Source organism: Rana temporaria, chromosome 2 (assembly GCF_905171775.1).
Source record: "Rana temporaria chromosome 2, aRanTem1.1, whole genome shotgun sequence".
NCBI classification, from domain to species: Eukaryota; Metazoa; Chordata; class Amphibia; order Anura; family Ranidae; genus Rana; species Rana temporaria.
In genome coordinates this window covers 106,820,339-106,835,338 of record NC_053490.1, presented here as the reverse complement: position 1 = coordinate 106,835,338, position 15,000 = coordinate 106,820,339, and the positions used below count along the sequence as shown (strand labels likewise).

At 33.6% G+C, this 15,000-nt stretch overlaps 2 protein-coding genes and 1 long non-coding RNA gene across 4 annotated transcripts in view; 1 reads left to right on the top strand and 2 right to left on the bottom strand.

Moving 5' to 3' along the window:
* HOXC5 (homeobox C5) overlaps positions 1-19 on the bottom strand; it is a 2,569-nt gene extending 2,550 nt beyond the window's left edge. The window contains exon 1 of the mRNA XM_040340734.1: positions 1-19. This exon is cut by the window's left edge and continues 710 nt beyond it. The gene's annotated coding sequence lies outside the window, so the exon portion shown is untranslated.
* The window catches only part of LOC120929353, a 15,980-nt gene extending 5,648 nt beyond the window's left edge, over positions 1-10,332 (top strand). Inside the window, exons 2-3 of the long non-coding RNA XR_005747374.1 lie at positions 6,336-6,582; positions 10,048-10,332. This is a non-coding gene — a long non-coding RNA (uncharacterized LOC120929353). The remainder of the gene's footprint in view (positions 1-6,335; positions 6,583-10,047) is intronic.
* On the bottom strand, positions 2,882-5,444 carry HOXC6 (homeobox C6). Of its 2 annotated transcripts, none has more exons than XM_040340732.1 (2): positions 4,572-5,444; positions 2,882-4,024 (listed from the first exon to the last, which is right to left on the bottom strand). In XM_040340732.1, exons 1-2 carry the CDS (start codon positions 4,969-4,971, stop codon positions 3,696-3,698), a joined length of 729 nt encoding a protein of 242 aa, XP_040196666.1. In that variant the 5' UTR covers positions 4,972-5,444; the 3' UTR covers positions 2,882-3,695. The 2 variants fall into 2 exon arrangements, with proteins under 2 accessions (XP_040196666.1, XP_040196667.1); XM_040340733.1 differs by having other exon boundaries at positions 2,882-4,000.
* Positions 10,333-15,000: the final 4,668 nt, after the last annotated feature.

Here is a 15,000-nt window from a genome sequence, read left to right as displayed (position 1 = left end):
TTGATGGAAGCCTGTGAAACGTATCTGATATGTTGGCAGAACAAACTAAAGGCCCCAAGTCGAAAAAAGAAGACAATGAGGCCACAGCGTCACCTGGTGCCAGTAGGGTGGTAAAGCGCCTGCTAAATATGGCTGCATCGAGAGCCACCATTGGGGTGTGCTAGGTCAATGGGTGACAAACTAAACCTGGATTTTATAACAATATAACTATATCAATAATTTATTTACAACGTGGTTGACCACCCATTGAAAAAGGAAACTAATGGTTGCAAATCTCCCCAAGGATCGGTTATTTTGCCTTACACAAACAAGCGGACATTGCGCTTTTTTTCCGCCTCTCCTTGATTTTGCGGAAAAGCCACTTAAGTATTTTTAAAAGAACTTATATTTGCATTATTATTTATTCCTCCCTCTACGTGGGCTGTTTTAGTGAATTTGTCCCTATAATATTTAACAGGACCCACCGGAAATTAAAGAACATTAAACTTCATTATTTAAAGTGAAAAAAGGGGGATTTGCTCCATCTTATCATGTGGGGCTGTAAATCTGAAATAATACTTCATTTTTACACCAGTCTTTTCTATACCTATTTACAAAATACAGACTGCATCTGATAAGGGGGAAAACATGTGTTTTAAAGAGATCTGTGTGTCTTTCTTTGTTCAGTCTGTTTTTTGATCTGCTGGTTGAAATGCAGATCCTTATCTAACAAAGCATCCCCTAAACATACGTGTGCAATAAATATTTGTGTTTTTCATCACTGGAGAGAAAGTTCAGGTCTCTGGTTCTCTGTTGCGCTTGAATGATCACAAAAGTCCACAAAACTCACTTTATTTGGTGGAAAAAAAATTCAACGTGTGGTGTCTGGCTTACATACTTCACTTTCCTCACTAGAAATACATGCTAATGTCATGGAGATGGGAGGGTGTTTTTTTATATTATTTTTCTGGAGGTACAGATCAAACTATTCTCCATAGATATTATATTTATTTCAAGGTGAAAAGTTCAGCTGGCACAGAATTGGATTATCTGTGATGGCTGCAGAGCCTAAATTTAATATAGCAGAAGAGAGTGGAATTAACCCAATACCCCCAAGGATTGTTTTAGGGAATATATTGGCTTAGTGGATTTCACTTACATGTATATTTATTTATACTAATTACACATACTTCTCTTATTACTATAGGCTAGATCAGAAAAGTATGAGGCTTAGAGCTTCACTTACATGTATATTTATATATAATATTTACATGTACCTTTCTTTCTACTGTAGGCTAGATATAAACAGTATTGGGTACAGAGTTTTATTTACATGTATATTATTATATAATACGTACACATACTTTTCTCTTTACTGTAGTCCAGATCTGCAAAGTATGGGGCTTTAGAGCTTCACTTACACACACATATATATATATATATATATATATATATATATATATATATATATATATATATATATATATGTATATATATATATATATATATGTATATATATATATATATATATGTATATATATATATATATATATATATATATATATATATATATATATATATACTGTAGGCTAGATCTGAACAGTATTGGAGTTTTATTTAGATGTATATTAATAAATAAAAATGACACATACTTTTCTTTTTACTATAGACTAGATCTGAAAAGTATGGGGCTTAGAGCTTCACTTACATGTATATTTATATATATTATTTACATGTAATTTTATTTTACTATAGTTTGGATCTGAACAGTATTGGGTACAGAGTTTCATTTACATGTATATTTAAATATATTAATTACACATTTTTTTTCTTTTTACTATGGGCTATGAAAATCTGAAAGTATGGGGGTTAGAGTGTCATTTAATTGGATATTTATTTCTATACTATTTACATGTACTTTTCTTTGTACTATAGGCTAAATCTGAACAATATTGGGTACAGAGTACCATTTACATATATATTTGTATATATGAAATACACATACTCTTCTTATAGGCTAGATCTGGAAAAGACTGTGTACAGTGTTCCATTTACATATTACTTGCGTGCACTTTTCTTTTTGCTATAGGCTAGACCTAAAAAGTATTGAGCATTTAATTTACATATATATATATATATATATATATATATATATATATATATATATATATATATATATATATATATATATATATATATATATATATATATATATATATATTAGGGGAGCCTTTCTTTTATATCATAGGCTAGATCTGAAAGAAAATATTAGATATAGAGTTTATTTTTTCCCCCTCACCTTTTTCTGCTTATAAGTTAGGTGTCAGTAGATTTTTGTAAATTGTTTTTTTTTATGTCTGATTATGATAGATTGCAATACATGCAGCTACATAGTTATCAGATAGGCTTTGATTCTAAAGATTTTTACATGGGTGGATTAAGGTGACAGTAACTTAAGGCTGTTATGACTCAGTTGGACTACATATATTCTACATTATGCCTTGCATATTAGAGGTTTCTGCAGCTATATGATGTGTGTACATGTACATAGTGGGAAAAAATGCACTGGTGGATTGTGGTCACCTTTGATGAGTCACATAGGGTCCAGAATGACCTGCTCCTTGAAATCCATGATCCAAAGTCCCAATGAAAGGCTTGTGTTTGCTGGGGGGCGCATGTTTAAAGGCAGACAATGCACGTGTTTCGGAAGTTAGCATGAATGCAGCATAATATATCTTTATTGTAGTATGGAATAGAGGCACAAAGGCTCTGATAGAGAAGGGTGAGCCTTTTCTGATCACTGAGAATGACATGCTACACAAAGCCTTGTCTCTGCTGACATTGTGCACCCTAAAAAGAACAGGATGAGTCTATTTCCAGGCAATGAAAACGTACGACCATGTAAAAATAATATCAATTTTATTAAATACTCAACAGTTTGTCCATAGGACGTGATCTTTATACATAGTCAGTGGAACACGAGAAAGTAACCATTATTCTACAGCTAGGAAACTTCATTTTACGAGCTAATATTGAACATTGCAGTGCTGACATAAATATAAATACTGACACCAATGGCACAATGAAAAATAAGAGTCACACGGTAACTGTCACAGTATGGAATATGGAAGATCATCCAAAGAATCGTTTTGAATACAGTCAAGCTAGTTTTTGGGGGAGAAGAGGGGGGCTGGGGAGGTGGGGGGTGGATGGCATATTTTAGGTGTCCATGGCAAAAGGGATCAGGAGAGTTCTTTTGGGGAGGTTATGAATTTCTTCACATTGGAAGTGTGCAAGCTCCATCCCAAACACACACATATACAGGCAACGTCTGTCACTGGATTAGTCTCCCTTTGTTAGCAGGCAATGTTTGTTTACAAGGAAATGTGTGACTTTGGAATACTGTCTTTTGTTCTAAAAAGTTTGAGGACAACATGACACAGAGACTCAAAGCCAAAGAAATTAAAGGGTGGACGTAGGCTGGCCAAAAGCTTCTTTTTTTTGTTGCAGGTCGTCTATTCCCTCAATGGATTCATAGATAGATAGATATATATATAGAGTCCACAAGTGGCTGTATAAAAAAAGATGGGAAGATATATATTTTCTCTATTTCTATATTTGTTTCCGATAATGCAGCCCATCCAGATGAATTCTGCCAGCTGAGGTGGGGGGGGTGGAGGGATAGTAGTAGGGAGTAGAGGGATTGCTGGTAGTGTTCACTCTTTGGGCTGCTCCTCTGTGTCTTCTCCCTTCTCCTCTTTCCCCCCGGTCAGGCTGTCAGCATTGCCCCCAGTGCTCCCAGTTAGGGTGGAGGTGAGGTTGCTTTCCTTTTTCCACTTCATCCTCCTGTTCTGGAACCAGATTTTGATCTGACGCTCTGTTAAGCAAAGTGCATTGGCGATTTCAATCCTCCTGCGTCGGGTCAGATAACGGTTGAAGTGAAATTCCTTCTCCAGCTCCAAGGTTTGATAACGGGAGTAGATCTGACGACCTCGCCTTCTGTCCGTTCCATAGCCCACCCCTAGGGATTCAGACACAAGACAAACTGAGAATAATTAGTGAGAAACCCTTTAGAATACCTGCACCCCCAGTCTGTACCACCACCCACACATCTATAACCCACTACATGCACTACTACTACCACCTTCATAGCTCTAACCATTCACAAGTTCTCTAAGCCAACATTAAAAAAAAAAAAAAGTTACTTTTTTGTTTTAATTCTAAAAATGTAAAAGCACATGAGCTAACATAACAACAAGTTTAACATTAAATTAATAAAAAAAAAACAGTAAGATATTTTTATTTATTTTTATTTAACTTTTACCCCCCCAAAAAAATAATAAAATCAAACCTCGTTGAACTTTATTACATATATTTGAAACTCTCAACGTCTTTTAATTAGAAAGCACATAACAAGCCATATTTGCTTGCAACAACTTAACAAATAAAAGGCCTATAACAGCAACTGTGAAAGGAACTACTTTATGGCTTTTATGAGGCCATAAAAAAGGAACTGAGCCTGTTCTGCTAGGGAGATGATCGTAAAGATCGTTCAGTTTATTTAATTTATATCTTCAAGCTGTAAAACTTACCACTATGGGAGTTCATGCGCTGCATCCAAGGATAGATCTGTATGCTAGTTTTCTGTTCCTGGACATTGGTTCTGTTTTGGTCACTGTTAAAATCCTGTGCAATTGAAGTCTGTGTATTGTGTCCCATAGAATTCTGCCTGCAGCTAGTAAGCATGTCCTTTTCCTGGTAAAATGCATTAGATCCATACTCATAGGGGCCCCGGCTGGAGCTGAAAACAACATTATCTTGCGGTGTGTAAAATGGTGAAGAGTAGATCCTATTTTGAGCAACCGCTGCTCCATAAGTGGAAAAATGCCTAACAGGGTCATAGGCAGTTGAATTAAGGGCCACATTTGGTATAACTTCTTGGCCACTAGCTAAATGGCAGGATAAAGAGGGGTTCGTGAAATAGGAATTCATATCTTCTCCTTTACCTGCCTGTAAGATTTCTTTAATATTTATTTCTGTCTCCAGTTTGTAGTCTGAACTAGATTGTTATAGGGACGGCTCCACTCCAGGACAGACAAAATGACAAAGTCAGCTGACCTGCCTGGAGCCAATAGGAGGCGAGATGTCAAGAGAGGAAAAAATTGGTTTTGCTTGTGTTGATTCCCTAGCTGAAAGTATACATTGAAAGTAAGTCTTAGAATTAGAAATATAAAATTAGTTAGGGAGGAGGTAAAAATCCTTCAAGTAGCTTTGGGACTTTAGGAGTAAAGTCTCCAGAGAACGCAGCAGTTTAAATCCGATTTACATTTTATCCCCATAGAATTTCACGTTCTTCTTAATAGAATCTAATGTATGCAAAAGCATTGGGAACTTAGCAGACATGTAACTCCCACACACGCGTGCACAGTCACTGGCTACATCAAATAGATCTGCATATGCATGTAGCCACTTATATATAGATATATATACATATATAAATATATATGTGTGTGTGTGTGTGTGTGTGTGTGTGTGTGTCACGTCCATTATAACACTCCCCAGCCATTACAATGTATTTACAAACATATTTACAAACATAACAAGGATTTACAAACATATTTACAAACATAAAAAGGATTTACAAACATATTTACAAACATAAAAATGAACATACAATTTTCTGCTTTTATACTTATTTTAATACGTTTTCATCAAAGACAAGTGCTTAATATGATTTGAACACCCCTTAGGTTCTCATTCATTAAAATACCCTCAGTGGTACTTACCTGGACTTTTTTTTTTTCTTTGAGGTTTTGCCCACAGCTTTTATTATGTGTCAGTTGTTACCCACATGCTTATTAATGATGATCTCGATAGAAGTAATGTATAACAATGCGGCGAGTATAATTATTGTATTGCTCAGACCCTTTTTAGTCCATAGATTTTATGTTTTGCCCCCGTTGCCTTTGCTTGGCTGCTTTATAATTAGAAAGCTGTAAACCGTGTGGCTTTTGTAGACTACTAGAAGGTCTGATGAGATCACAGGAAATAAAAAAAAAAGAAAAGCTACATTTCACTGACAGGGGGTCTGAGCATAGTAATGTGTTTATTGCTACACATGTATAAAGTCATCTTGTGGCCATCTATGATATTTTTATGTCCTAGCTTTAAAAAAAGATCTAATAATAATAGTAATTACAATAAAAGGGAAATGATTGGTAGTTAGAAATAAAAATGAGATCCCTGAATTCCTTGCACAATGACAATGAGTGCAGTTGCTAGAACACTATCTTGTGTGACAAGCTATTCCTAATGCCTACTATTTGTGAAAGTTACAAAAAGCAATATTTTTTCAGGGCTGAAGAGAAACCCGGATGCTGAAGGATTTTACGATCTTTTTCCTGTGACCAACAAAGCGAAATGGTGGCTGTAAAGCCATAAAGAGGAGAACAGAGGAAAAGGGGTCGTTTATTGCCCTGGTATAACACCAACAGTCCCCTGAGTGCAGGCAACAGCTCAGAAATAAAGTTTAAGCAAAATAAAACGACCATTTGAGGCAGAGATTAGACAAGCAGTGCCTGGGACACCCTCCTGCAAGAAAAGGTTTGTGGAACAAAATGTATGTAGTTATAACAGGGGGGGCTATTCAGTGCATTCACTTCTAGAAAGGTGAGGGGAAGGGGGTGGCAAATGTCTTAATAAATAGAATTCCTTATGGTTTAGGGTCGCTTTTCCAGTGTTAGAACTTTGCTTACCCAGTATCAAAATTTGCCAGCAGCTGGCACCATTTTTTTCCCACCTAAAGCAGATGCTTCTATAGCTATTTTTTTTAAATGCTGGGAAGTACATAGCTATTTCACTGCATTCCTTTTATACGTTTATATATATGTGTGTGTGTGTGTGTGTGTGTGTGTGTGTCTATGTGTGTGTACACATCCCTTGCCGTTTCCAATGTATATAATATATATATATATGGGTGTTTGTATAAACACACACACACACACACACACACATATATATATATATATATATATATATATATATATATACAATTTTATATACATTGGAAACAGCAAGGGATGTGTACACACACACACACACACACACACACACATATATATATATATATATATATATATATATATATATATATATATATATATATATATATATATATATATGTACATAGACACACACACACACACATATATATATATATATATATATATATATATATATATATACACGTATAAAAGTATATATATATATATATATATATATATATATATATATGTATATATATATATATATATATTTATATATCTATATTATTGTTTGTGTGTAGCTATATAGATAGATATATACACATCTTTATGGTATAATATATCGATCTTAACATTGCTGCTATATCATTATCATGATGGTGTGGTTTGTAGCTGGATGTTCCTCCCAAGATTGTAGTGCTAAGCTATAAACCATTTGATTGCTTTTTAGAGTCTTATTTCATTGCCCACTTATCAGCTTATCTCGTATTTATTGTACAGTATGGTTGGGATTTGCAGTAAAACCAGTGGGCCCCCAGTCGCTCAATCTGTTTTTACTCTTGTTATGATATTATAAGGACTTATCTCTCACTCTCTCTTTCTCTCTCACTTTCTTTCTCTCTCTCTCTCTTCTCTCTCTCGCTCTTCTTTCTCTCTCCTCTGCTCTATTCTTTTTATAATTACGTTTTTTTCTCTCTTCCTCTTCATGTTAAACTTTTACAGAAAAGTGCAAGGATTGTTTTGGGAAAAAGGACTTTGGTATTTAAAGGATTTCACCGAGCCAGTTCTAGGCTATAATAGTGCCTCTCTTAGAAGAGAAAGTTAAGTGTTTTATTACATCTATAAGCAAAGGGCAAGCCTTAAAGCACTCGTCGATTTATGGGCAGTAGAGAACTGGCTACCACATGCAACTTGAAGCAACAAAGGGAAACCATGGTTTAGGCAATTTCATCATAGCAAATTGGGGGAAAAATAGCTTTAAACCATTAAAAAAAAAAACTAAAAAAAAAACTAGCTGTTTGAGTCTATTTTGCTAACAGTAGCTTGGCTATTGTGGTATGCCACGGATACCTTGAAAATGGTTTTCCCTATAGAAGTATGTACTATTTTCCATCCCAGTTCTGCATGCAGTTGTAATTGCCTTCGAGGTATACTCTGTAAAAATCGAATCCCAGCACAATTATGTAAACTCAGCAGAATATAAAAGAGCAGATGTTTATGAATCCACCCTAGTGTACTGGAGCCATTGCTGCATGTAGTTCTTTCCCTATCTTCCCTTAAGACTAGTAAGTCTTCTTAAGCAAACATTGTCTACTAAACAACAAGATCTCTGGAATTACAGGTACGTACATCGAATTGATATCTCTCCATCCTCATTTTTTTAATCCAATGCATTTTCTCTCCAACTTCCTAATACTATTGAATAATGGATTACTCTGCTCTAAGTTATGTAATTTACGGATTGATTATCTGATGGAAAAATAACCTGTGAAATAATTGCCTCAACACACGTGTTTTCTATATCCTTCCCCAATTAAAAGAAGGAAACAGAGTTTCTGAAGCCAAAGTACCCTGTGTCAAAGTAAATTTCATCACTTTACCTTCATCTTAACTGGTTTAAAAAAAAAAAAAAAGTCTTCCTATGGCTGAGTTAACGACTGAATGTAATTATTTACATCCTACACGCAGCATAAACATATAGGACATCTAGTCGATGTTCAGGCTCCTGGTCTTGCAATAAACACATAAAATTGTATAATGGTGGAGGATATGGAGCTATATTTAAACCGGTTTGAACATAAACACCATTTCTGTTTTGCATTTTGCGTTATGAAATAAGATTGTAAATCCGTGGACTTGCAGTTCAGACATGTATGGGAAGTTAGAAAGACACTGGTGTGTAATTAATAGTGAGTTGAATTGTTGGACATCACATAGCTGGGATAAAAAACACTAAGCACCTTTCTCTTCACCTTTTTAATTTATATTTGTAATTTACAGCCCATCTGGCTGCATGCGTTTTATTTATTTATGACCTTGCATTGAGCTTAGCCCAGTACCTTCATTAAAGCTGCAGTACGTTGACCGAGTGCATTACCTGCCAGCGTCTTATTAAAGTCATCCTGTGTAGTTCGGGGGGTATCTGGGGCTGTGTGATTTTTTTTAGGGGTATAGGGAGACCCAGATTATAGTTAGAGAAAGTATTCTGCACGTTTGATCGATCTTTTCTACGGTCTGTTTTTTAATGTAATTTTCTTAAGTGTCCCTGGGCTACACTGGAATTTAATACGACTTTAATCCTGAAAAGTAATCTGGGAAACACACAGTAGAAAATGCAATAGGCTATTGCTAAATTAAACTGGCCAAAAAAGGGTTAAGCCATAAATTAGACTCATTTTAATATGTATGAGTATGTTTAAATGCAAACATAGTAACAAGGCAGACACGTGTACACATAAAAAAAAGACACAAAGCCTATGGAAAGTGTAACCTTTCACTATCTAAATAAATTGTTATGTTTACTGATACTACACATGAGGAAGAGACTCATCCTGAACCTTGGCCAAAGTTTTAAAAGCGTATAACTTTCATCTCCTTGAAAAAAAACATGGAGGATTAAATAAACTGAGGAGTAAACAGTAATTGCCTGTAGTGCATGCAGCCAAATAACACTACATGTTGTAAAACTTTGACACTTTATTTATGTTTACTTTAATGTATTTTCCGCCATTTGTAAACTACTATAGGGTTTTACCATCTGCATTATAGAAAGGTGTATCTTAACGAATCTGCTGGAAATATTACCTTAACATGTGAATAAAACAATCTGTATATGTTCGTTGGAAAACCTGATCAGCTATATGATAAATCATAATATATATATATATATATATATATATATATATATATATATATATATATATATATATATATATATATATATATATATATATATATATATATATATATATATATATATATATATATACAGCATAATAATGTATTTTTTTTCTTTTCTGTGCAGGAAGTTGTTGTGTCATCTGAAGATGGAAGCTGAGCTGGAAATGTGTGAATTTCAATTTTTTATAAAGCTCCTAACTTACTACTCATATCTTGCAGCACATTGATTTGTGTTATCAGAGGAAATAACACAAGTGATGTTTATAGATTCTATTTTCCAATCATTTTTTATTATTTTCCAATAAAAAAGGGGGGTATACAAAACATAGTGGGACTGACACATAAGTATAGTTTTAAAACTTTTATTATGTGACATTTTGATACAATAAAGCCTACTTGTTGCAACTTTTTTTTCTTGTTCATTATTTTCATTGTGATTTACATGAGAAAGACATATCTTTGATTGTTGCAACTTTTTTTTAAGTCTCGTTACCTGCATAGTGTGCGTTTCATTATTGAATTGCTACATAATTTTATTTCATGATTAATAAACCGCTGTTATGATTCCTTAACATAACCTTACTTCAAAATGCACAACTGTTAACATTAAATGGGCTTGATATAGCTTTTACAAGTTTTAGAGCTGTCTGGTATCAGATTCCAAGAGAGATTTATTTAATATAACACTGTTGTGTTGGTCTGTGGTGTGATGCTTTTGAATGGACGAACCACAGGATAAATGCTACATTACGATCTGTAGATCATTTTTATGTCTTCTGCAATGATTTCACACTCATATGTGATCTGACAATATTATGTTCTGTCTAAATAAAGTCTTGCTCTTTCTGTGCAGGTAGTACAGTTTTATGTATCTTCTTTTATGCAATATCCAGAGCAACAAAAAAAAAGCTAAAGCATATTACAAACAACTTTTTCAATTCTTCCTTGCTGAAATAGTCAAGTGCTTCTAGAGAAAAATACAGAGGCAAAACACCCTTATGCACCTGTTTCTTATTAAACTTCACACATTACAAAAAACTCATACAAAAAAATATTCCTGCCAATACAATCTCCCAGTGATGAAAATTCCAGCAGAGAGCAATGCTGACCAGTGCAAAGGGAATGTGCTGGTTTAGCAGCTTTTGGTCACTTGGTGGCAGTATATAAACAAACAAACAACGATGGCCATGGGACTCGCCACAAACCACATAGGGATACATGCTTCTCTACTGCTGCATCCTTAGGCCCATAAAACAATACATGTGTGATCCTAGTATGCCTGGGACAATCTTAATAACAGGAACAGATGACCCGGAATTTCACTCTCTGTAAAATTCCTTCCTTTAAAGCAATAGGTTCCTTCTTTCCCTATATATAATAGCAATTTGACCCCTCAATTAAACGTTTGTGTTCCTAGACTGCCTGTTTTAATAAAGCACAAACCTGCAATTCACATTTCGCCAAGAACATCCCATTGAAGTCATTATTTTTCATTGTGTGCTTTTTTATGGTTATTACTGTATTTATACATTTGGAACTACGACTGTAAATTTAATAACCGGATTTAAGCAAGGAAGTAAGCAGGGGAATCTTGCCAATAAATATAGCAAGTGAACAGGCGAGGCAATACTCTCATTTTCTTATTAACTTACCACTCACTTCAATAAATACGTTGTTATTTTTGTATTTGAGCGTTTTACTGCCGGCTCAAACAGCAAAATGAACAAATACATCGAGAGGGTATAAAATATTCATAGACACCAAGAATATTTAACACCAAATTGTGTTTTCTATCTGTAAAAACATTTACAGTATGCCAGCTAGAATGCACTTAAATACAATAAAAACGACATTATTTTAACAGGACAATTTAAACATTCTCTGTTGTGCATACCGCCTTTTACTGCACAGTGGTGTAAATCATTGAGCATAGCATCAAAAAAAAAGATACTTCTACAGTGTTGCAGTGGAGAATACAGCTAGCCCTTACAACAGACAAACACATGTGAAATCCTGTACACAGCCAGCCAGACCAATAGATAAGCAGACTGACAGACAGGAAGGCAGACATAGATAGACATATAAGATAGATAGATATATAGATAGATAGATAGATAGATAGATAGATAGATAGATAGATAGATAGATAGATAGATAGATAGATAGATAGATAGATAGATAGATAGGTAGATAGATAGATAGATAGATAGATCCAAAAAAACTCAATAAGTAAGAAGAAAATATATAATAACAAATAAACTACTTAAATAGTACAAAATATTTAATAATTTTACAATTTCACAGGCTTGTAAGCACTAACTATATATTTAGATTGGTATCTCTCTCTCTCTCTCCCTATATATATATATTCTCTTTTATTTTATTCCCACATGGATAGGTAGATTGTGTGTGTGTGTGTCTCTCTCTCTCTCTCTCTCTCTCTCTCTCTATATATATATATATATATATATATATATATATATATATATATATATATATATACATATATACATATATACATATATATATATACAGAGAGAGAGAGAGAAAGAGAGAGAGAGAGAGAGAGAAAGAGAGAGACAATATATATATATATATATACATATATACATATATATATATATACAGAGAGAGAGAGAGAGAAAGAGAGAGAGAGAGAGAGAGAGAGAGAGAAAGAGAGAGACAATCTACCTATCCATGTGGGAAGAAAAGAAAAGAGAATATATTATATATATATATTAAGATAGGTGTATACACATATACACACTCACAATGTATATGTGGGGAGGGAAATATATATATATATATATATATATATATATATATATATATATATATATATATATATATATATATATATATATATATATATATATATATATATAAAATATGTTTTATTATCATTATTTTTTTTCTTCTTCTTTTTTTTTCTTTTTCTTTCACCTATTACATACATGAAAAGGTAGATTAAAGTGAGTGAACTGTGCGTTTTTGCATAGTGAATTGACGTTTATATTACTTTTATAAAATCATTTATTTTATTCTAGTGAAGCCTTGTAGCTTTGTTTTTATATGCAGTAATAAAACCTACATTGTTTTATATATTTTGGCACCAATTTACTAAATTAATTCCTTTTTACAGAGGTAAGTGCAGTCCTCTTCTTTTTTTTTTTGCTTTGTGTTTGTTTGTTTGTTTTGTTCAGACAAGTGAAAAATAGTTACCTATAGTTCTATGAGAAGGCATCCACACATGTGTTTGGTGGATCAAGACATTTAAAAAAATAAAAAAAATAAATCTGATGAATAAATTGGTTTGTTTATTGTGTGGGAGAATGCATAGCCAAAGGAAAAAGTCAATATAAATGGCCAGCTTTATTATACTCATTTACAGTCCTCTAGTGCTATGGATATAAGCGTGTAATTTATTTATGGAGTTTTATTCGCAAAACTCAGAACAATGTATAAATCACCATTACATTCTTGATATAAAATGTTTCTGTCTGCAGCAGGTTTATGAGAGATGGGCCCTGGTTGAGCAGAGTAAAGAAATCGATACATTGAAATAATGTTTGGGGGATTTCACACATACAGGCCTCACATTACTGAAAATGAAATGGCTGGGATGGGAGGGGTGCACTCATCTCACACTGCAGATCTACAATCTGGGCCTACAATTCCAATTATATGAAGCCTTTTGATAGAACACCTCCAAGTGAAGTATGTATTGTACTTATAAGCAGCACACAGCAGCAGTGTGCACACAGTATAGAGGGGGCCAACACACATCCGCCTGCCTCTTGTAAACCAGACAGCAGCACAAAGCACATGTGCAAAACGTTATGTGAGCATTTCATACAGGCCAGAGCAGCTATATGACTGGGATCAGAAACACAGGGATGGAAAACATACTACTTCCTTAGCCTAGGAGGAGGAGGGTCATACAACATGGAAAACAGCATCTGCGTTTAGGTGCAAATATGGGGGGGAAGGGAATAAATACAAATGCAAACAGCTCTACAAATAATCTGATATTGACAATGAAAATCTAGCCGACAAAGTAATAAAATATATATACGTGTTTCTAGCCCCAGCCCAGGGGAAACTATTATTTATTACTGTATAAAGGAATTGAAAGACCAAAAACCCAAGATGTTGGATTGCAATCAATGCAGAATGCTTGGTTCAAGCTTAATATCTATCTATCTATCTATCTATCTATCTATCTATCTATCTATCTATCTATCTATATATAGAGTATATCTATGTATATATATATATATATATATATATATATATATATATATATATATATATATATATATATATATATATATATGTTTATAGATATATATATATATTTAGGTATATAGATTTCGATATATAGATATAAAAACAGTCAATCGAACATTTTCATTGAATCAAAACCATTTATGCATTTACAATACAAATGTTTATCATGCTACAGACAAGGCACTGGTATCTAAACAAAGCCAGCAACTGAGTGCAATCTCCTACCTAGTTTCATAAAGTAATATTTTGGCTCCAAAACGTAGCTTCTACAGGAGTTTTGTGTTCTGCCTGTAGAAACAGCTCAATGTTATCCTATGTGTCCATACACATTAGGACATTAAGAGGCATATTTACGAGCAGAACAAAAAAAAAAACCTTCTGGTTCGAGTTTCTAATTGGAGCTTGGAGGCAGAAAAAAAAAACAAAAAACTCTCCCAAACTCGCCTTTCTACAAACAAAAAATGCTCTATATGAGCGTTTTTTATAGAACATATTTTTTTTAGGCTCAGTGTGCATAGTAATCAAATTTTTAATAATAGCAATAATACCTTAATGAACGCAAACATGTTAATAGTTCTACATAAAGGAACAATCTATTATGTATTATTTAATAATGCAGCGATGTTTATATATGCCTTAAACACATCTAGGTTATTTTGGTATATATATATATGTATATACCTAAAATGTATGTATGAAAAACATATATACTATCTGAAATATATAGCATGTATGTGTACTATACACACATGTATACATACACACACATATGTGTATACATCTATCT

Coding starts and splice junctions, on each gene's coding strand:
- HOXC6 (XM_040340732.1), bottom strand. CDS start 4,971: ATGAATTCCTATTTCACGAACCCCTCTTTATCCTGCCATTTAGCTAGT. Junction 4,025..4,571: donor GCGCATGAACTCCCATAGTG/GTAAGTTTTACA, acceptor AATTATTCTCAG/TTTGTCTTGTGTCTGAATCC.